The sequence below is a fragment of the Dunckerocampus dactyliophorus genome, chromosome 11 (assembly GCF_027744805.1).
Source record: "Dunckerocampus dactyliophorus isolate RoL2022-P2 chromosome 11, RoL_Ddac_1.1, whole genome shotgun sequence".
Classification (NCBI taxonomy): domain Eukaryota; kingdom Metazoa; phylum Chordata; class Actinopteri; order Syngnathiformes; family Syngnathidae; genus Dunckerocampus; species Dunckerocampus dactyliophorus.
This window is the reverse complement of record NC_072829.1, coordinates 2,738,975-2,761,200: the sequence shown is the minus strand read 5'-3', so window position 1 is coordinate 2,761,200 and position 22,226 is coordinate 2,738,975. Positions and strand designations below refer to the sequence as shown.

The 22,226-nt window shown below is 45.4% G+C and overlaps 1 protein-coding gene across 1 annotated transcript in view; it reads right to left on the bottom strand.

Moving 5' to 3' along the window:
- Window positions 1-4,315: 4,315 nt before the first annotated feature.
- Window positions 4,316-22,226, bottom strand: part of ankrd50 (ankyrin repeat domain 50) — a 42,222-nt gene continuing 24,311 nt past the window's right edge. The window contains exon 4 of the mRNA XM_054791714.1: window positions 4,316-9,571. Coding sequence (XP_054647689.1) covers window positions 6,039-9,571 — 3,533 coding nt within the window. The 3' untranslated portion in view covers window positions 4,316-6,038. The remainder of the gene's footprint in view (window positions 9,572-22,226) is intronic.

Genomic DNA, 22,226 nt, shown 5'->3' with positions numbered 1-22,226 from the left:
TACTTGTGTAGTGATCCCCTCTGACATCTGTTGTGTGTTAAGCTAGTTGTACTAAGTCCTAGCCTGCTAATAGTTAGCGTGTTAGTATTGCTAGCATGCTAACAGTTAGTATTTTAGCTGTTTCCACTTGTGTAGTGATCCCCTCTGCTGTTTGTTGTGTTAAGCTACCTTTGCTAGCATGCTAATAGTTAGCGTGTTAGTTATTTACCTATTTTCATAGATATAACCTTACATAGATACTTCATGCTTTTTTCCCAAGTGCACACATGTTAACAGTTAGCATGTTAGCCTTTTAGCTGTTTCCACAGGTATACACGTACGCAGATACCTGTGTAGTGATCACCTCTGCTGTTAGTTGTATGTTAAGCTACTTTTGCTAGGTGCTAGCATGCTAATAGTTAGCTTGTTAACATTGTGAGAGGTTCATGACCATAGGTAAAGGTAGAAACATAAGATTGACAGGTAAATCGAGAGCTTTGCCTTTCTGCTCAGCTCCCTCTTCACCACAACGAACCCATGCAAGTTTACAGCACTGCAGATGACGCACCAATCCGCCTGTCGATCTCGCGTTCCATACTTCCCTCACTTGTGAACAAGACCCCGAGGCACTTAAGCTCCTCCACAGGGGCAGGATCTCATCCCCGACCCGGAGATGACACTCCACCCTTTTCTGGGCGAGAAACATGGACTCAGACTTCAAGGTGCCGGTTCTCATCCCAGCTGCTTCACACTCGGCTGCAAACCGATCCAGTGAGAGGTGAAGATCACGGCTTGATGAAGCCAGCAGGACAACATCATCTGCACAAAGCAGAGACCCCATCCTGCAGCCACCGCTCAACACCCTGGCTGCCCCTAGAAACTTCATAAAAAGGGGGCTCACCACCTGAGTCTGCCAATCCAGAGGCACTGCCCCAGATGTCCGTGCAATGCTGCAGAGTCGTGTCAACCACAACACCCCCACAGCATCCAGGGTCCCCACGCACTGCTTCTTCATTGGAAGACGTGTTGGTGGGATTGAGGAGGTCTTCGAGGTAGTCCTTCCACCAGTCCACAACATCTCCAGGCAAGGTCAGCAGCACGCCATCCCCACCATACACGGTGTTCACATTGTACTGCTTCCCCCTCCTGAGATGGTGGTTCAGAATCTCTTTGAAGCTGTCCAGAAGTCGTTCTCCATGACTTCCCAGCACTCCTCCCATGTCTGAGTTTTTGCTCCAGCGGCCGCCAGAGCCACTCAACACTCGGCCTACCGGTACCGTCAGCTGCCTCTGGAGTCCCATGGCCCAAAATTGCCCACCACTGCTTGTCACCTCTCCCGGCTGGCAACACCAGAGTGGAATAAAGTCCAGACCCTCTAAAGAGGACTGGTTCCAGAGCCCTTGCCATGCGTTGAGGTGAGTCTGACTGCATCTAGCTGGAACTTCTCCACTCGTGCACCAGCTCAGGCTCCTTACTCACCAGAGAGGTGACATTCCACATACCTAGAGATAGCTTCTGCAGCTGAGGATTGGACCGCCAAGGTCCCCCCTTTCGGCTGCCACCCAGCCCACTCTGCACCTGACCCCTTTGGCCCCTCCCATGAGTGGTGAGCTCATGCGAAGGGGTACCCATGTTGCCTCTTCGGGATGTGGCCTGGCTCCAGAGCGGGGTCCGGTGACCCGTGACCGGCGGAGGAAAACCAAGTCCATTTGTCTTACTCATCATCAGGGTCTATTTGCCAGCATTCACACACAGTTTCTCCCAAAATTGCACATTTCTTGTTATTTGTCCAGTTCTTTGACGTCTTTGACAACACGTACTTGGCGTCCATCTCCTGCCGTCGCCGTCAAAACAACACAATAAAAAGAAACGTTTCACATGGTTGTATTTCTCGGCAATCTTAAGTGTTGTGCAAGTGTAAAAAGAAGTTAACCGCTGTAAAAGAGTGTGCAGTTTGTGAAAGGCTGCTCTTCTATATCTTATGTGCTTTCTGTGGTCTGCTTTGAAAGACCCACGGCAGTAAACAATTTAATTGCACGTTACGCACACAGCGCTTCTATTCTTGTCTTTTCATGGCCGCGTGTGAGGGCAAGAGGGTGTCTGGATGAACTTTTTCTTTTCTTTTTTTGAATGTGCGGCCCACAGGAAGTGCTTTCCAGGTTGACCTTGTGTCAAACTCCACTCAAAAAGCCGATGTTGACTGAAGAAAAACTAAAGAAAGCAGAATGATAATTCACAATTCACACTGCACATGCTCAGCTTCCAAACGTCCCCACATCGTTTACCGTGGATCCTATTCAGCTTTTACGGCACGGACTTTTGGCAATCTGTATTGAAATGAGTCTACTTTTTTGACCCCAGCAATATTGAAGGGAATACGGTAGTTTTTAGCTGGACGAAGTAGCCGGGGAGAGGGAAGTCTGGGCTTCCTTGCTTAGGCTGCTGTCCTCGCAACCCGACCTTGGATAAGTGGTAGAAGACGGATGGATGGATCTTTCCAGATCTACCTTGGTTGGTGTAAAAAATGCAAACGTGGCCGCCCGCATCCTTTCATTTTTCAGGTTTGGACATCCCTGGTGAATCGTGCCCATGAATGGCACACTTACCCGTTTTTGGCAGGCTTCCTTCCACGATTACAGATGTAAGCCATAATATAAATGAAAAACAAAATCATCCAAAAGTCAAAACCCACAGCACGTTCGCACACCTTCAACTATCACGTGTAATAAAGACGTTCATTCATACGATGGCTCCTCTCCTAATGCATGAATGACAGCCACCACCTTGCACAGTCAACCTGTCAGAATGGCTTCTAATAAGGCTGGAAATAATCCACAAAGTCAGGAAATTACAGTAAAACAGCAGAATACTACTACTAATACGACTAATAGTTTTACGTGTTTGGTAACTCGTACGTAGATGGAGGACTTCCTGTAAATGAAAGCATAAAAGCTGAATGATGACAAAATTAACATTTCTCACAGCAAAGCATGAGCTGCTGCTTTCATCATTCCTCAGCCAATCAATATCTCCTTGGTAGCTGACCTAACGTGTTGCACGCACACACACACACACACACACACACACACACACATGCACACACACACGCAAAGCTGCAGACAGATGATGTGCATGAGACAGACACAAAGAATCACTAGAATGGAAAGAATGGAGGATAATTCATCCTTTGTGTCCCCTGCAGACCATCCAGTGGACTCGCGAGGACAAATAAAGGAGTCTTGAGACTGAATCGACCTTTTTCAACCCTGTGGCCCCCAGCACAGGGGGCAGCGTCTGTGTTGCTCGCGTGCATCGACACGCATGCTACACATCGGTGTAAAGGCAAGAACGTCAGCTGAAAGCTCAGGCAAACCACTTCTAGGAAAACAGAAGACGATTGAAAGCACAAGCACTTAAATGTGGACATCAAGCAAGCAGTCAATGTTAGGAATAATTTCCTAAAAGAAAACACTAATGCCGCAAACTTAGCAGCGTTTGAAAGCTAACACTTGGCCCTTCCAACGCCACAAGTACCATTCCTCCACCACTAAAACTCACTGAACAGGCATCTTCTTTTACTCTTATCGCCTCGTAAAGATACGGTTTGCGTTTACATTGAGAGGTTCATGTCCGTGAAGGCACCAGGAATCAGTTAGCAGTCCTCTTTGTTATATTTACTGTTAGCAGAGACACGCTCGAAAAGCAGGTTGTCCTCTCTTTCAGCCCTCCTTCCTTGACGTTATTAGTATAAAAGGCTTCACTACACATCTTTAAAAGCTCGGGCCAACTATCCTTCAGTCAGCTACAGACGTGGGAGTTGTAAGTTTGATTAGATAGTTAGCAAATAGGCTAACTGAGCATGATGTTTTTGTTAGAATGTGAGTGTAACGTCAGCAATGCTAACGTTGCTGACTTTTGTGTCCTCCTGTCCCACTCCTTAATGTATGCGTGTTGTTGTATGCGATATATGACATCTTTTACGTTCGACAAGTGCAGAGTTGTCAAAAGTCATCAAAAGTGTTGATGACAAACAGTTTGTTAGCATGAAAGCTACAAACACAGTCAGGCTTAGTAAGAGCACTGTTGAACTGTCTACATTCCAGCATCAAGGCCAACATGGGACGTTTAAGTGTTTTGCTTTTTCTTTGGCTTATTTCCATCATGAACTAAGTGAACCAGAGTGAGCAGCTAGGCGGTAGCGCTGTAGCACTTGGCACACTTGGCTGTTGTTCCACCTCCGCTGTGTTCTGACTCGGCCCAGTAACATTTCGCCAGCACTGCAGTACATGTTCACAGCGCATAACAAATGAATAAGAGAAGCCAAAGAATGTGTGTGTGTGTGTGTGTGTGTGTGTAGTATCAAAGTATCAGGGAAGCCAGCGTGAGCTGAGTCGTGTATCATGTCAAATAGCAGACATATTTGTTTGGATCCTTTCATTTTTCACTATGTGGCCCTCGACAGACTCGACATTTGGACAGCCTTGTTTGACATATTATCCAAGGTATAGCAGACATACACGAGACACCGGTTTGTTTTCCAGCAGTAAAGCAAATATGTTTATTAAGCATTTTTTGTAATATACATCAGAAAAATCCCCTTTCACATGAGACAAGAATTGTTTGAAATGAAAGTCAGAATGTACATGGTGAGCTATTTACAGTCCAACCACCCTAAAGACTGCTTGTGTGTGAATGGAATCCTTCTATTGAGCCTTCATGGTGTTCCTTTGAGCTTGCTCTACTCTACTTTCTACACAACAGAGGTCACTGCCCCCACTTTCAATTCTAGTCCCTGGAAAATAGCTCACTGTGTTAGCGTGACGCAAAAATATGACACAGCCTGCAAATGTGACGAGAAACAGATGTCTTGACTTCTGGTCCTGTTTGACTGACATTCAGCTTAGCACACAGGCGAGGACGAGGGGGTGGAGGCAAAGGGGCGGGGGTGTTGTTCCAACTTTGGCTTTAAGACTAACTTCTCATATCTACACCCATGGATTTGACTTTTTTGGGGGGGGGTGAAACCTGTCTAAGCAGTCTGTGTCGCTCGGCCCGCAAATCCAGCGGAATGAGTGAAATTTGACCACAAACAAAGCCTGCACGCAGACAAGAAGCCATGATCTTACACCGGCATTTAGCACCAAAAAAACACAGTGGATATATTTAAATATTTTTAAGCACGCATCAAAAAATATATATATAAACACACACACAAGAAAAAAAAATCCCATGGGGACAAAATGTAGTTTTTTTTGTTCTCTTTTGTGGTCAAACACTTAAAACAGTCCAAAGACTTGTGAACACAGCACCAATGTAGAGCGTAACGCAACAAAAAAGTGGCTTTTTTCCCCCAAAAATAAATATGCTCTCATATCAAACTGGTGGATTAACTTGGCGAGACTATGAACATATCACACGGAAGCAAAAAGAATAGCGCGCTGCTTCGGAATATTTGGGGAGTGGAGAAAGGCAGCCTATCATACATTGGCGTTACTTACATATGTCCTCTGATTGGTGACAATGTACTCAAGCGGTACATTGCTGTCGGTGTGAATAAAGCAGACAGGACCATTCAAACACACTCTTGACGAACTAAGGATGGGATACAGAGTAAATAAAACAAAAGCATGTCTTGTCCTTTGACGCTTCCAAAAGTGCATACACTTGAATTAAATAGCATTATATTAAATTAGAATGATACGTTTGCAGGAATACAAGGCTGTAACAGATGTAGGCACATTGAGTATCAGGTCACAAACCAACAGGTTTTTTTCCTCCCCGCAGATGAGAACACATGAAAACAGTTGCTTTGGCACATACCCCCCTTTTGTAACGATCAGCATTCAAGATATCGGAGACAGCACAGGAAGCGTTTGACTGATTGCATGTTTCTCAGGGAGGAAGCAGCCTTTTCGTCCAGATGGAGACATTCTTCATGCGAGTCTGATTAGATCCAAGATGGTTGTTTTGAGTGCAATCCAGTCCCTCCTCGTGAAAAGAAAGCCTTCCGATGTGCCGATCGTCCGGCCGGCCGGCCGGCCAACTGAATGGAGCGCCAGCTATAACGGAGTCTCCTTTTTGTAGTTGAACCCAGGGTCTGATCCTTCAATCTGCAGTTTCAGGGCTTGTTTAAGACTCAGCTCCGTTTCGCCGACCGGGTAGTTCTCGAGAACATCATGGTGGCCCCTGTTCTGCACGCTGCGAGGGACTGACACCCTGCCCAGGAACACCTGATTACCCTGTAGATGATAGTTGGGGTTGGTCATGATGCCGTTCCTCCTCTTCTCAGCACAGCTCTGCTGCTGGATGAAGAGCTGGTCTTGGCCTTGCCCCCGCTCCTGCTGCTGTATGGATCCTCCAATCAAGACTTTGCAATGAGGATCCTTTACTGCGATGTTGGCTACTGATTTATTGAGGGCCACCCTCTTGTCAAACTGGGTCATCTCGTACTCAAGAACCTGACCCTGATTTGACCCGCTGTTCTTTGTCTTTTTCTTATCTGCCAGCTTGCTGTTTGATGTTCCGTTTCCGATCTTAGTTCCCTTTGTCGACTTGAGACCGGGTTTCATCAGCGACCAGTCGAAGTCGTTGGACGGCGAGGGCGGCTGCTGGCCGATTGATTTCGTAGTGGAGGAAGGGGAGACGATGGACTGTCTGCTGCGGCTGCGAGGCAGTGAGTGCTGCTGGATTTGTTCTGTGAACGTCAAAGCATGAAAGCTGTCGATGGGCACGGTCTGAGCCGTGGCTGTGGACGACGTGGTTCTCAGGGAAGAGTTCTTTGAGCTCTTGAGCGAATTATTTGACAGCGAGGATTTCTGTCGGTCTACGGTGGAATCGGGGGATTCCGATGGGGAACTAAATGCATGAACAGGTCCGTTGGCTATACTGCGTCCAGCTGACTGCAGATCTCCTGCACCTGTGCTGCCAGAACTACTTGATTTGATGGTGAGGGACTGCATTTTAACAGTCACAGACATTTTGTCATCCATTGTGTGCACTGGAGATGGATTGCCCCCATTAAGAGTTGATGCTCCATACTTTTCCAAGAGTTTTATAATCGTGGAATGGCCACCTTTTGCCGCCACTCTCATTGCCGTGCGTCCAAACTGGTCGGCATGGTTAGGGTCAGCACCGTTTTCAAGGAGTATTTGCACAACGTCAATGTGACCCTCCTGGGCAGCGATGCCCAAGGCCGTTGCGCCCTGGTTGCATGTGTGATCGACGCGTGTGCCGTTGTCAATCAAAAACTGGACAACTTTGGTGTGGCCTTGCCAGGCAGCAGATTGGAGGGCAGAGCGCTTCTCATTGTCGCTGGCATTCACGTCAGCGTGGTAGTTGATCAGCAGCCTCACCATTTCCACATGCCCCTGCCAGCAGGACACGTGGAGGGCCGTTCTTCCCTCGGTGTCACAGGCTTCCACGTTTGCGCCATTTTCCAGAAAATACTCTGTCATTGCCAGCTGATTTTCAAGTGCCAATATGTAGAGCGTCGGGCGTCCGTCTGCGTCTGTGTAGTCTATGTCTGCACCGTGGCTCAGCAGCAGTTCAACAATGTCCCTGTGGCCTTCCAGTGCAGACACCCTGAGAGCATTCCTCCCGTCATATCCTCGCTGGTCGATACATGACTTGTTGTCCAGGAGAATTTGCACACAGTCGTAATGTCCCTCTTGTGCAGCCAGTATCAACTGTATTCTGCCATCGTTATCTACCTCCATGCAACGAGCCCCTTGTTCAATGAGGGCTTCACACACTTGCCGGTGGCCTTCAAATGACGCCATGTGCAGCGGAGTCCAGCCTGCGTCGTCTCGGTGGTTCTCATCCAGACCTCTGTCCAGCAGAGTTCTGACCACCTCCACGTTACCCTGAGCAGAGGCAATGCTCAGTACTGTCCTTCCCTCACTGTCAATGCTGTCGACAGCAGCTCCCCAGAACAGCAACGTGTTGACAACGGATGCATGGCCCATTGACGCCGCTGCAAGGAGGGGGGTGCGTCCATTGTTGTCCGTGTGATCCACATCGGCTCCACCTTCCAAAAGTAGATCAACTACGTCGACGTGTCCTTCATAGCCAGCCACGAGGAGAGGGGTCATGCAGTCTTTGTCACAGTGGTCTACCTCGGCTCCCCTGTCAATGAGAAGACTCACGACAGAAGCGTGGCCTTTACTCGCAGGAATGCAGAGAGCTGCCACCGAGAGGGCGGTTCTACCATCCACATCTTCATGATTGACCTCAGCGCCGTGATCCAAGAGATGCTCCACTATTTCTCTGTGTCCCATGTATGCAGCGGCAATGAGAGCAGTTCTTCCTTCGTTGTCGGCCTTGTTGACCTCAGCCCCGTGCTGAAGAAGGTTCAACACGATGTCCTCGTGACCCCCCCAGGCCGCAGCTCTCAAGGCTGTCCTGCCATCGGCATCGGCACAGTCCACTTTGGCACCAGCGTAAAGCAGGGCAGAAACAACCTCTGAATGTCCTCCCCAAGCCGCTGAGCGGAGCGCCGTCCACCCATCGTGATCTGTGTGGTTTATGTTGGCCTCACAGCCAATGAGACAGTTGACCACCTTGGTGTGGCCCTGTCTAGCAGCGAGGGTAAGTGCGGTTTGTCCGTGGTTGTCCTCCAGCTCCATGTTTGCTCCTCTAGAGATGAGTAAGTTGACCACATCTAGGTTTCCGCTATAGGCTGCGTTAGAGAGCAGCGTTCTACCACTGGAGTCACACTGATTCACGGAGGCCCCGTTATCTAGCAATGTTCGTATTGAGTCCTCTCTCTCCAAAGCCTGTTGTACGATACACGAGGCGTGGTCATCTTCGTTGTTGACGTGAGCTCCAGCTTTGACCAGAAGTTGCAAAACCTCCTGCTCTCTTGGTATTGAAGTGGTCAAAGAGTCTTTAGCGGGAGTCCCATTCCAGACCATCCAAAGAGCCAGATTAGAAGGCTCCATCTGCAGACTGGAATTGACGAGGTGAAGCGCAAACTCCTGCACTTCGTGTGGTTTGAGCTGCTTTGCTCGGCAGGTGTAACTCATAGCCAACATTCTGTGTCCCTCTGCGGCGTTGCACAGGTACTTTTGTGTGCAATGCTTCACATCCAGAAGCCACTCAGCAAAACTGTAATGAAAGAGGATTTTAGTACTCCCGAAACCGTCCACCAACAACTTGGAGAGAATGTCCATCTTTTTCTGAAACTCTTCCATTGTCAACGTCATGTTTTTGGTCCAAACTGCGTGGTACAGTTCCTTGACTGTGAGTGGCCTGCAAGTTGCCAGGATAACGTTAAGAATGGGCTGGACTTTGGCAAACTGTTTCCTGACAAAAAGTCTCTGGCAGAGCCAAAGGTAGAGGCCATTGAGCGTGCCGGGGATGTCACGGATCTCACGCAACATGATAAAGTTCTCCACCACACCGTCCAGTACTCGCTCCAGGTAGAGGAAGCATCCACTGCTCTTGATGTGGAGCTGGTTGAGCATCTCTGCTGTCTCTTTTGTGAGGTGTTGTCTCAGGGCCTCCTCCTGGTCCAGGCGGTGGAGGATGTACTGTTGCACATCCTTGACGATGTAGGCCTTGCGCAGATCATCCAGGCTGATCTTTCGGAATCCTAGGAGAGGAAAAATACAGCAAGATGAGTGATAAATCTAAAGGTATGACGTGTAGTCATTAAACTATTGCAGTTCTCTGATTTAATATCTTAAAGCTGACTTTAAAACCATACCATGTATTTAGCCATTGATTTTGTACTTTTGGATAATTAGGTTCAGCTAATCTCTAATTTCCTAAGGCACAGGATAACTGACTAAAATACATCCTTTCAGAGGAAATGAGCATGTCAGCCCTGTGGCTGCTGGCAGGAGAGACCATCAGGAGCAGTTTGCTTTCAACTCAGGCAACAAGCAATACGGAAAACAAATCTGGGGCAAATAACTAACCATGCACTCTTCCTGAGAGGCTGTTTTAATAATAGAGTGTGCAAAAGTTACAGCTGAAACATCAACTTAAGTGAGCGAGTGATCAACAAGTCTCTCCAAAACAAAAACCCTGCCAACAGATATATAATTTTATGGAATACAAACCCACAGAGGAAAAGAAAGAAGTATTCCCCTGTGGAAGAAAATAAGTCATGTTGTTTGACTAAATGCCTTCTTATTTTTGCAACACAAATGCCCCATTCAGTGCAAAGGTTCAGTGCACCACATCATCAAAAGCAAAGCTGTAGTTTAGATCTGATGTTGAAGGATCTGTGAGCGAGGGTAAACGTCCAATCAGGCCTGTGAAACATCCCATTGCTTTGCTAATTGTGCACAGCATGCTTATGACAGAGACCGTCAAACGGCGTCTGCTGTTAGAGATATGGAGATACTCGGCTTTAGTCGAACATCTTTTGGAATGTTTTCTTTCTGGGGACAAAAGAGCTCCAAGATGGCTTTTCCAAACGAGCATGAAATGGAATTCTCGCATGCTAAACAAATCTATGTATGATGGATGCAGTCAACCGTGTCTGTCTAAGAGCATTTCTAAGCATTTGCTGCCTCAGTTTACAGTTCCCACGGTTTTAGGGGCCACTGGGAGAGAAAGAAATGTTACAGGGGTTGCGTGTCCAACACATTTCTGGCTGACTAACATAACCTACAGTATTATGGAAAATGCAGTTCTTCCAAAAAAAATTGAAATTCATTAATAGGAAACTCAGGAGACAAAACGATGCATGAGATTGGGTCCAAGAGAACGAGACAACATTCATTTTCAGAAAAGTACAACGAAAAAAATATGACTAACAATTGAACCGCATCACAAAACAATGCAGGTGCATTTTTAAATGTTTATTGTCGTACAAATTAACACTAAACAATATTGTCAACATTTTTCAGACCAAATAAACCACTGTTATGATAATATACAATAATGATAAGTAATAACATACCATAATAATACAGTATTTGCTTTGATATGTCATCTTTTACGCTGTAAAGTTGCAGAATTGGCATTTGTGTATTTTCTCACTGGCAATTTTTACTGTCTGTCAAACGTTTGCAGCATTACATGAAATGCTGATTTTTTTAACTGTATTAAAAGCGGCATTTCTTTTGCAATTACTCTCTGTGAATGCACACCATTCTGCGCTGTTCCGTTAGTACTTACTTTGCCGACCAAACGTCTCAGTGAGTGTTCACGGTCAGAACGAAGGCTCCACATCTCGATGTGTAGGTTTTTTTTTCCCCAGATGGGAAACCTGGGTCAGTGGGGATATGTTTGAGGTGGGCAAGTTTTTTTTGTTGCCTTTTATTTTGCTACCAATTTTATTAGTATTCGTACACGGAGGGAGCTGTGGCATTTCGCTTTGCAAGCATCTTTTTCTCTCCTAATTTCTACTACCTTGCATTGCTCTTCACGAGGCTCCACTCTTTTGTCGGGTGTATGCTCGTGGCCTCGCCTCCCCCACAGAGACAAAGTGACTGTATAACTGACATGAGGTCTCGCTCTGTTCACTGTTGTTTTATGAAGTTTCTAGGTGCTGAACAAATGCACAGAATGAGTCATCTGACTGTCTGTTTGGAGGCGAGAGACGAGGAAAACAGACACGCATGTACTTGACAATTAATTTGTATATTACCGTGAGACAGTTTTTTTTTTAACAAGAAATCTTGTCAGGTTTTAATCTCACCTATTCATTAATCTAATGCCTGGTCCTTATGTTAATTATTGTCCCATAGACAAACAGGAGGCACCAAATAATTATCACTTGCTATACTTTCATATATCATTATCTGTATGTGTGATTGCTTTAACGGTGTAATATACTCAGCATGCAGTGTGTATCAAACTGCTGCCAAAGCTGAGGCTACTGTTTGGATAGGAACGGACTGTGGAATTTTCCTCCCACGAGGGCAGAACAACCACACCTGGAGGCTGCATAGCAAACACACAGCAGTTCCCAAGTTTGTGGTGAACTTCAGGACAAGAGCCCCTGATGACAACTGTAGGAGGGGATGTATTCTCGCTATCACCTGCCTCTGGAAGGAGCACACCCCCTCTAACTGTGACTCACCATTCATCTTTCAGTTTGTCCTTGAGGCCTTTCTTGTCTTAAACATTGATTCCAAAAAAATCGAATGATAGAATTTTATCGTAGTTTAAGTCCAGTCAAATAGCTAAATTGACTTCCTGTCCGTGAGCAACCTTGAATACATAAATTAAAGGTTTTCAGTGATAAATCTATGACTTCCCCACAGTAAACAGGCTGCAAGTTCATGACAACAAAAACTCCATGACCCCAACCCACTTTCGATTTGCCATTGTTGCACTTCACTGTGTGCCTTTCCTCTTTCGTCCTTCCCTCCCTCTTCTCTTTGGCCACATGACTTTCTTCTGTTCCATCTCCAACTCCAGGCGTGGAAAAAAAAAAAAGAAAAATTCAAATCACGAATGCAGGAAATATGGGACGATGCGTGACTACCGAAAACAATCGCAGACTGTACGCGGCCCTTCAAACAATCAACTCCGGCATGAAGACTGATTAGTCATTTTGACAGCAGTTTACTTGGCGTTATTTCTCCGTTTTTATCACAAACACTTGAGTATCACTGTTCTTCTCATCATTCACCGTTAACAATCAGCTTCTAAGAAGCACTTACTCATTCTCTCCTCACTTTTTAAGGTTCTTTTGTGGTGTTTTAAAGTGGGACTTGGTGATGTTTTGTGCTGTGGATCCATCCACACAGGACTGACTTTTCCTCCTAGTATAGCTCTCTGGACCGGAGCCTTGTACGGACATTCTGGCCTTGTGCCAACTGGGACGGGAAACCAGCTTAGCAGAGGGGAAGAGGCCATCAAAGGGGGAAGCGAGCAATGTGGATCGTGTCATATTTGCCTTGATTGTTTTTATTCGCCGTTACGACAATATTTGTCTGATCTGGGCCAATGCTGGAATCGTGATAGTGCCATGATCTAAAATGAAATTTGCTTCCTGCTGCAGACAAAACATTCCACGGTCTCTGACACACCATTTACGAAGCGAGTCACTCGGAGAAGCAAGAAGGAGGGAAGGAGACGTTTGCACCCATCGTGAAAAAAAGCCATTACCAGAATATATTTTTTAAAACACTTTCTGTGAGGACAGACGAAAGCAAGAGTCTGTTTTCTGCCCTAGTCCATACATTTATGCACAAAAACAATTACAATTCAACCGGTATTTTTTTAAATGTGGTGTTTGACTACACAGAAATCCAACAAGTACAGTTGCTATAGAAGGCTTCCAAAAACTTCTTCTTGCTCAGTCACAAAGCCTCGACTGTAGTAGCTGTGTGGCCGTTGTGTATGTGAGCTCGGCGAACAATAGCGGCTGCGAATCGAGCAACAAATGTCACATTCATCAGTGTGAGAGATGCAGCTCCAGAGGAGAAAAGGCCTCTGAGCCAGCTGCTGCTTGTTACAGCCCTGGACACCAGCCACAAGAGACGCTGCTCCACGTACAAAAGACCGACTGTTGGCCTTCCAGATTAATTTTTCAGATGACAAACGAGGCAGCCTGAGTGTGTGTGTGGTTGCTGTGAGCTCATCGTCCAGTGTGCAGCGTCTCAAATCGGCTGCGTTCTTTGCAGGACAGTGTCCTTAGCTCAGCGGATCAGCAAAGAAAACAGAAACCCAAGCCTCGCTGCCCTCAGACGCTCCGGTAAAGCCGTGTGTGACAACGTCTGCTCGACAGCTGCAGCGCCTGCCACTCCAGAGAAAACCAAACCCCTGAAAGTATGAGGACCAGAGTCTTGAAGGACTGCATACAAGTGCAGTTATTTAATCCAAGAGTGATATTTATATTGCTTATCTCTTTGTGACCATTTCTGCAGAGACTCTTGGAGAAAATCGTTTTGCGTGCACATCTCCAGCCTGATTTTAGATGAGCAATGGCAATTATTTCACTTAAACAATTAATTATGTTGTACTAGAGGCGGCACACAGGAACAGACTCTTGTTCAAACATGCCTCTTCCTCAGTCGCAAAGCCGTTTCCAGTCAAACCTGTTGTGCTGATCTGAGGGAAGGGAAGTGTAGGCGGGGCAACATTTGCAATGAGAACATCTATGACAGGACCCGTGACTTGAGTGACAGGAGCTCATTAAGTTGCAATAGGACACCGAGCTATAGTATAAGGCAGGGCACCTGGTAAATCCTATGTACATGCGAGTTATCGCCATATCTTTCAGGGATTCTTTCAACAGCACAGCTGAGCAAGTTGACAAAGTACTCAACTTGTGAAGGTGAAGAAGCCTTCCTACCAAATCAAATTTGTCATCTGAGAGCTAGCCAGCCTTAATAATTACATTCCCCTCATGAGATTAATAAAGTATATCAATCTAATGATCAAAAATGTGTTTAGAGGGCGACCTGTTACATCATGTAAACTGTTAATTCAAACTAAGGCCATTAACGCTAGCCTATTTTTAACCAAAAATTGTCAACTGTATAATTTGACTGAAAAAACACAAACTCTCCGAGGGGTCACAGAATGGACGTTTTGCGGGTCTCTCCGAACAGGGATTATGTTGACTATACTTTTAAGTTTTTGAGAAACCTCATCAATCTTCTTCCGCTTATCCGAGGTCGGGTCGTGGGGGCAGCATCCTAAGCAGGGAAGCCCAGACTGCCCTCTCCTCAGCTACTTCGTCCAGCTACTCCAGGGGGATCCTGAGGCGTTCCAAGTACAGGTGAGAGACATAGTCTCTCCTACATGTCCTGGGTCTTCCCTGAGGCCGTGCCCTGAACACCTCCCAAGGGAGGTGGCCGGGAGGCATCCTGACAAGATGCCCGAACCACCTAATCTGGCTCCTCTCAATGCAGAGGAGCAGCAGTTCTACTCAGTTTCTCCCAGATGCCAGTGCCAGAAACCCAAAGAAATAAAAATCTGGTTCTTAATTTACATTTTTGTGTGCACGTAAAAAGGGGGCATACTTTTCCAAAAAAGTTTTACCAGCTTGACTAATCATGCATCCAAACCAAGTAAACCGTGAATATACGGCACTAACTGCAAACTAACTAGTATGAACCTCATTTAAAATGTCTATGTAGCTCTTAACGGCAACACGAAACAGTTCCGCTTATTTCAACATGCTCTAGTAGTGCTATTCACCCAACACTGGATCAAATTTCCTCTCATTTGACCGTGCTTTGTTTCATCAATACACTTGCTGACCCCCCGGCGACCTCATTGAAGGGCTCCGCCACATGTATCCAATCGCCAGCACAACAAATGCGCATGTCACATTTTATTTGCTTTTCTGTTCTGATTGACACAAACCAACGCCGGGGATGTCTGGATGCGTTTTGATGCTTCGCGGGGGAAAATATCCAGGCAGTTTACAACCAAATCCAATGTGATTGGCAAGCAGGTCATACTGTAGATAATGAAGCAATCTTGACTTTAGAGCAAGAAGAAACAGAATGTGCCAATGATTCCACTACATTTATCCCTACTAAAGTCAAATTAAGAGCTCATTATAATCACCCTTCAATTAAAGCAAAAGTCTGTTTAAGTGCATCTGAGCCTTGAAGAGAAAAAGACGGGCTATAAATACTTGGCAGAAGTATGCCACATACCAAAGGGCATCACTTTAGGAGAGAGAGGTGCGGGCGCGGGGCGCTGAAAAGTTGTTCTGCTGTGTCACTGCCGTGGTGTTGGGGAGGTAGAGCAGTAATTTAAGATAGCTGTCAGACTGCACGCTGGTAAATTACTGTATTCACTCAGGATTACGGCCTTCGGCTCATCTCAAGGAGGACTTGACGTGTAGCCTGGCAGGCGACATGGCGTACATGAATCCTGATGCAAATCTGCATGTCGACGAGCAGCTATCAACTTGGCAGGGAGATGACATCCTTCAGGAAGTCATTCGCCACTAAAAGTGAAGTATTTGGAGGGAATGTGCGTGTCTGCAGAGGATGAGAATTGGCCAAGCACTGCTGAATAAAAGCTTGGCCCTGCTCATGCACGAGCACAAGCCCAAGCGCTCAACCTGGTTGTTTAGTTCAAATCCATGCCAACATTCGTCTTGACAGTTATTAATGAAACCTGCCACCTCGCACAGAATTGTCAACCCTTGGTTTTAGTATGATTGTTTTTTTTGTCTCAGAGGCAACTTACTTGTACTTGGAGGCCATTCTAGAGTCTGTTGGGGGTCCTAGGCAAAAATTCACAGGGGCCTCCTTGGCATAGCGCCACTGCTGTAGAAGTTGAAAGTTTGTCAGCCCTCGGGTGGCCCCCAACTGTGCTAGGGCTCCAAGCAGTTCCCTGACAGCGCCCCTGACTGTACTGTATTGTTCCACAGAACCAAGTGCCCAAACAAAGCACCCTACGCATTGCACACTTAGTCTCCAAGAATTTTTTTCTTGGCGACTACAGCGACTGCGAAGTATCCCTCAGAGATCTGAAAGGATCGAAGATGTTGAGAATTTTTTTGCTTGGATCCCCTCATCACTCGCCGTCTTCTCAAAAATGTTAAATTATTATGGCCCAAGCACCGACGTGGTTGAAACTGATGTGTTTACTATTTTTTATTGTATGTATTCCACAATTTTGCATGTTAGAGGGCTCAGCAAACTCACCAAAAATTTGCAAGCGCATCGGGTTTGGTGAAAAAATCTATATTTCAGGGGTTCCAAACACCCTGCCACCACTTTCACAGAACGACATAAAATTTGGTGGTGACGTCAATCATGACAGGATGCACAAAAAATTTTCTAGAGCCCACGTTCCAAAACAAACAGGAAGTCTGCCATTTTGGTTTCCAGCGGCAATTTGGGGTGAAAGCCGGGGGTTGTATTTCAACAAACTAGTAGGCACTTTGACCAAATCAGCCCAAATGAAAATCACTAAAATCAATACTAGACAGACGGGCAATGTTATATTGCAGGATTTAGGAAGGATTTAGGCTGTTCCATAAGATGTGGGCAGGGCATGGCAACAAACTTTGATGATCAATCAGACAATCCGCCTCTACACTGTAAATGTTAATAACTCAATTCTACAAGGTCAGATCTTCATCATAATTGGTGAGGACGACAACTTGAAGCTATACATAGGTCACTTCCTCAATTCATCTCAGCGCCACCTAGCGGCAACATGAAATGGAATGCGCATGCCCTACGATTGTGTGGTGGTGCGAGGGCCGTTCAATGCTGCTCGCAGCTTTAATTTCACATTGTTTTCTGCATGTACAACTATTATTATCCTCCATCACAAAATGTATTTTTTGTTAATATTTTTGGCTGTCTGGAATGGATTCATTGGAATGACATTATTTCCTTTTTGTGCAATGCGTTTTTTTGTCTGATCTTTTTGGCGAACTAAGGTACCACTATGTCTGTCAGTAACCAACACGACCCAAATAATCCACAAAGTCGTTCCGGCCACCAATACTTTGTACAACAGAACCAGAAAAATGCAGACAGATTTATAATAATCCCCAAAGTCAGGGAAGTATCATAAAGTAATATCACATGCAAACATGCTGAAGGCTGATGAAAGGGTAAACTACCATCCCCAGACTGCAATGGGCTTGTCGCCTTAAAGCGACACTTCCATGAGGCTATTCATAGGCTCCCATAAATCCATGCTATGAAATGATTCAGATTCTAATCTTATCCATCAAGTCTGTGTAATCCCTGATAAAAATGCTCTATTTATTTAATTGTCACGGTTACACAGTATGTCTTTCCGCATTCCTGCATCCCCGTCATCTAAACGTTGTCACAACGAGTAATTTATTGCGCATTTAGAAGCATCTTTGTCTCTCTTCTGGGTGGAGGGAAGCATTCCACAGAAGTAAAACAACCTTGTTGCTTTACGACTATTTGTGTTGTCAGCGGGCCAGAAGCTCTTGTGGTGACCTCCAAATGAGGCCGCTGACAAAAAAAATTGCAAACACACACACACGCAGGCCGAAGAACATATATGTGGAGATGTTAAAAATTATGTTGACCTTTTGCGGCTGCGCCGTGTTAAGATTTAGCCGCGGGCGTGAGGACAAAGGGCGGCTTTGAGAGACGGCGCGGGGCCCTGCGCTTGCAACGGTGCTGTCTCGTTTCCTTTGTGATGGTCGGCGGTAAATCAGTTGTGCCTTTTGGCAGCTTGGGCAAAGAGCGCCCCATTCACGGCGGGCACAGCGAGGTGAGGGCTGTGATTCACATCTTTCCCAGGGTGGGCTGAGCAGAGGACAACCCCACCCTTTCGTGGCTTTTATCGTACAGTTGTTAGGAATTTGGCTGCTCTACGCAGTCAAACCTCGATTTTTCTGCAAAAAATTTCACTAAAATGTCTGTTTTCATCCAATAGTGCACGTAACAAACTGACTAGTTTGTTACGTGCGCTATTGGTTACTCATTTCTATTAATAATTTTTGCATTGTTTTTCTTCATGTAAAACTACAATTCTCGATAAAAAATTATTAAAAAAAAATATTTTTGGGTGTCTGTAACAGATTAATTAGATTTACACTGCCTCAGATTTCATGTTTTGGTTTTCATCAGACCTTTTGCAACAAATTAATGGTGAAAACCGAGGTTTCACTGTATATGCTCCTGATCAAGACCAGTTGGAAAACTGCAAGAATTTACAGTTTGCACTGATGGACACAATGGAGCTTCAGGTTGTGCAGGGGCGTCAAACGGAAGATGGCTATGTGGAGATGTTGCAGGGGGACATTCCTATGACTGAAGGCCCTCCTCTGTGTGATAACAGGACAACGCTGCACTTAACAATGCTCGCCTGACAAAGGACTTCTTCCAGAGGAATAACCTAAATCCAATTGATAACATTTGGGGATGGATGGCAAGGGAAGTTTGGAAAATGAACACTTGGTGCCACATTTCCACTAGCCTCCTGGAAACACGGGCATCAAGCATGCCCAAACCAATTTTTGAGGTGATTAACAAGAATGGCGCAGTTACTCATCACTGAGTCCTTTTTTGAACAATTTATTTCTATTTTAGGAGAGTTTCTGAGTTTTTTTTTCCCCACTTCTGTGGTTCTTGGCAATATATTGCTTACTCAATTTTGTTTTTGTCTCACTTGCATGTCTCACTTGCATTTCTTTTTGCATTTTGAAGCTCTGCTTAGAACCTTCAACAGTGCAAAATATAAATTGTTGCAATTTTTCAACTAGTCATAAAAGTTTCATCAGGAATGTATAAAAAAAAAAAGCAGTAAATGTGACATGATTAGTACTGGGTCAACCAACCCCAAAATGTGTCATCTTAAGATGTGAATGACTAACCCTGCCTTTCCTTCCAGTCGACATGCCTCACACGAAGACGAGTCAAATAACATTCCTCAGACTGAGCTGGGAATATAACAGACTTAATTACAGCTGTGATTCATTACTGCAGGCGGGAGGGGGGGCTTTAAATGTGAGTATGAATGTGCGGCTGGGTTCAAGTTTGTGTGAGGCTAAAATTGGCGTCACAAAGGAAATGATGTATGTCATGATTGGGGGAAATTAACCTCATTGAACTCGCTGTATCAGTGCCGAGATGGAATTCCCTCGCTCAAAGGAGAAGGCTTATGTCTTTCATGGCCTCAAACGCTCACTCTACGATGATTAGAACTGTTCACACTGAACAGTTCTCAACAGTTTGTTACGTGCCGTATTGAACCCAGGCAAAATTTTGTCGGAAACCGAAGTTTAGCGGTGCCTGGTTTAATGAACGCACTCGCATATCGTCCGATTTTGTGGGGAAACGGTCTTAAGATTCCAACAAACTGAAGGATTATGAGGTTATGAGTTGCTCCAAAGACGTTTCAAGAGTAGAAGCTCTATAAAAAGCTATTTCTTGCTCACTCTCGCTGCCCTTTTTTGCAAACCATCTCTATCTGCTATCTACTCCTTCCCAGGTCTAAAGACATGAAAAGACTTTCCATCAAGGGTTTCATCTCCTTCTCTTTTAAGGTCGTTAATCAAATAACTGCTGCGAATCAGAGTCAACTTTATTTTTTTATTTTTTTACAAAATTGATACCTGTGGGCACTTTGTATTTTTATTTCAGAGAGTAGAGAACTGATGGGGTAGATTGGGAACGAAAAAACTGAGGAATGACATTCACTTCAACCAAAGATGTTCAAAGTCTTGCCTCCACATTTGGGAGGAGCTCAAGTAAATTGGACTTCGCTCACCACGACTTCTTAAATCTGACATCCACTCGGTTTGGAGGTTCTGTATTTCAAAACCCGTCTTACGTTGAGAGGCGGTTTATTCTATTTGCAACCCCGTGTCCCGCCTCTGTCCCGCCCTCTCTTTTGCTCTCTGCCTTCTGCCCCCAAGGCGTTGTAAAATTGCCGTGCACTCTACCCAGCTCCCAACCAAAATTGCCGCCTAAGTGTTTCCACTCGGCTACCCCTATCATCGCTGTACAGTAGCACCGCACTCGGTGGGGGGAAGGCGCTGGAAAAGCAGCATTTTCTGCATGGATGTGCTCCAACCACACGGAAACACTGGCACCGGTCGGCGGTCTTTATCAGAAAGAAGTGATCATAAAATATCAGCGACGGAGAGACATCCAAATTCTCGCCGTGAGCAACACAAACAGAACCGCCTTTGTTTGCAAGCCTAGCGGATGTGAGTGAAGCATTCCGCCAGCGGGAGTCAGAAAGCCTCCTTTAGCTTCCTGCTCAGGTCTCACAGGTGTGGAAATGTTCCCAAAGCACATTCCGACGTGAGACGGACACAAAGAATAACAGTTGAGCAAGGCAATAACACTCATCTCGGACACATACTATCAGCATTAGTTTTCAGCATTAGAGTTTCCTTTTCCTGACGGAGTCACAAAGACAACAAAGGATCCTTAAAGGAAGCGTGCACTTTTTTTTTTCTTTACTTTTGCCCATCCTTATGTGAAACATGAACACACATCTTTCCCTTCTGTGCGTTCTAAAGCGAGAAAAAAAGGGAGCTAACGATGCAATAACAATAACGATGCGTAATGGGACACACCTATTTCAACTATAAAGTGCTCTAAAAAATCTCCAACAAGGTTTTATGGTTTTATATCCATGCTGTGAGGATGTAGCAACAGGAACATTCATGATAACATGTATTACCTACAGTATTTTGCTGTATTTTGATCATTTTAAAAATTACCGGAACTTCTTTCCTGGGCACATTGGTTTCACAGAACCCGTAGATAGGAACTAAGGCTACTTTGCCAGCAACAGCTGCATAGAAAGCACGTGCCTGTTTGCAACTACTACAGACTTTGTGAGAGGTGCCGCCGACGACTACTTTTGGACAAATAATGATCCAGAAGCTTATATTTTTGAGCATGGATATACGAAGGATGATCTACTGCTTTCAAGCTGAGTGGGCAAGAAGCGTCGGCGCAGACGGGTGGGGGCGAGAGAGTCAGGGCCGGCATGGCTTGGTGGTGTAAATGTGTAGCTTGCCAAGCCATGCCGACGGAAAGCGAGTGTTTCTGCTGCACTGAGTGGCATGCAGTGTTAGCATGGATGGAAAGGCTTGGTGTATATGGCAAGGAGGACAATGCTCCAAGAGATTGCATTACAACATGCTAACGAACGCTGCAGTGGTAGAAACCTTTTTCCACCTATCCCAAATCAACTGGAAAAGACGCCACAGGCCAGCTGGACCAGACAGACAACTGTCCATGGGGTAAGTCACCGTGATATTGATTGTGATACATGGAGCACATGATATCACAACACAATCCATCTAGCCGTGTATAAACAAAACACGGAATGTGGGCTAATACTTTACAGATAATTTGGTTGTCTATTCATAGTTGTTTATATGCGTCTTCTTGTTTCCTAGTCAGTACAGATTGGTGTCCTATTCCTATCGCATTGTTTTGGAGTGGGCCCACTACCTCTCAGTAGTGACATGAGGCGCTGCGTCACTACACCAGAAAAATAGTTCTTCATGTTAGCTGCTATAACAATGCCACTGTAGCTTACTTTATACACAGGTCAGTTATGTTATATTGCTGTTTTTTGGAGGGTTTTTTAGAGGGCTTCATAGCTGAAATAGGTGTATCCCGTTGCGTGCATTGGTGGCTGTGTTTGGAAAAGTTAACGCTAGGTGTAGCATTCCTTTGTATGTTGCTGTGTGAAATCAATGCACCCAGGAAGGAAGTTCTGGTAATGCTTAAAATGAGCAAAATACGGCAAAACACTGTAAGTATTACATGTTATCATGAATGTACCTGTTACTACATGGTCACAGCATGGATATGAAACCATCAAACCTTGCTGGAAGTTTTTTG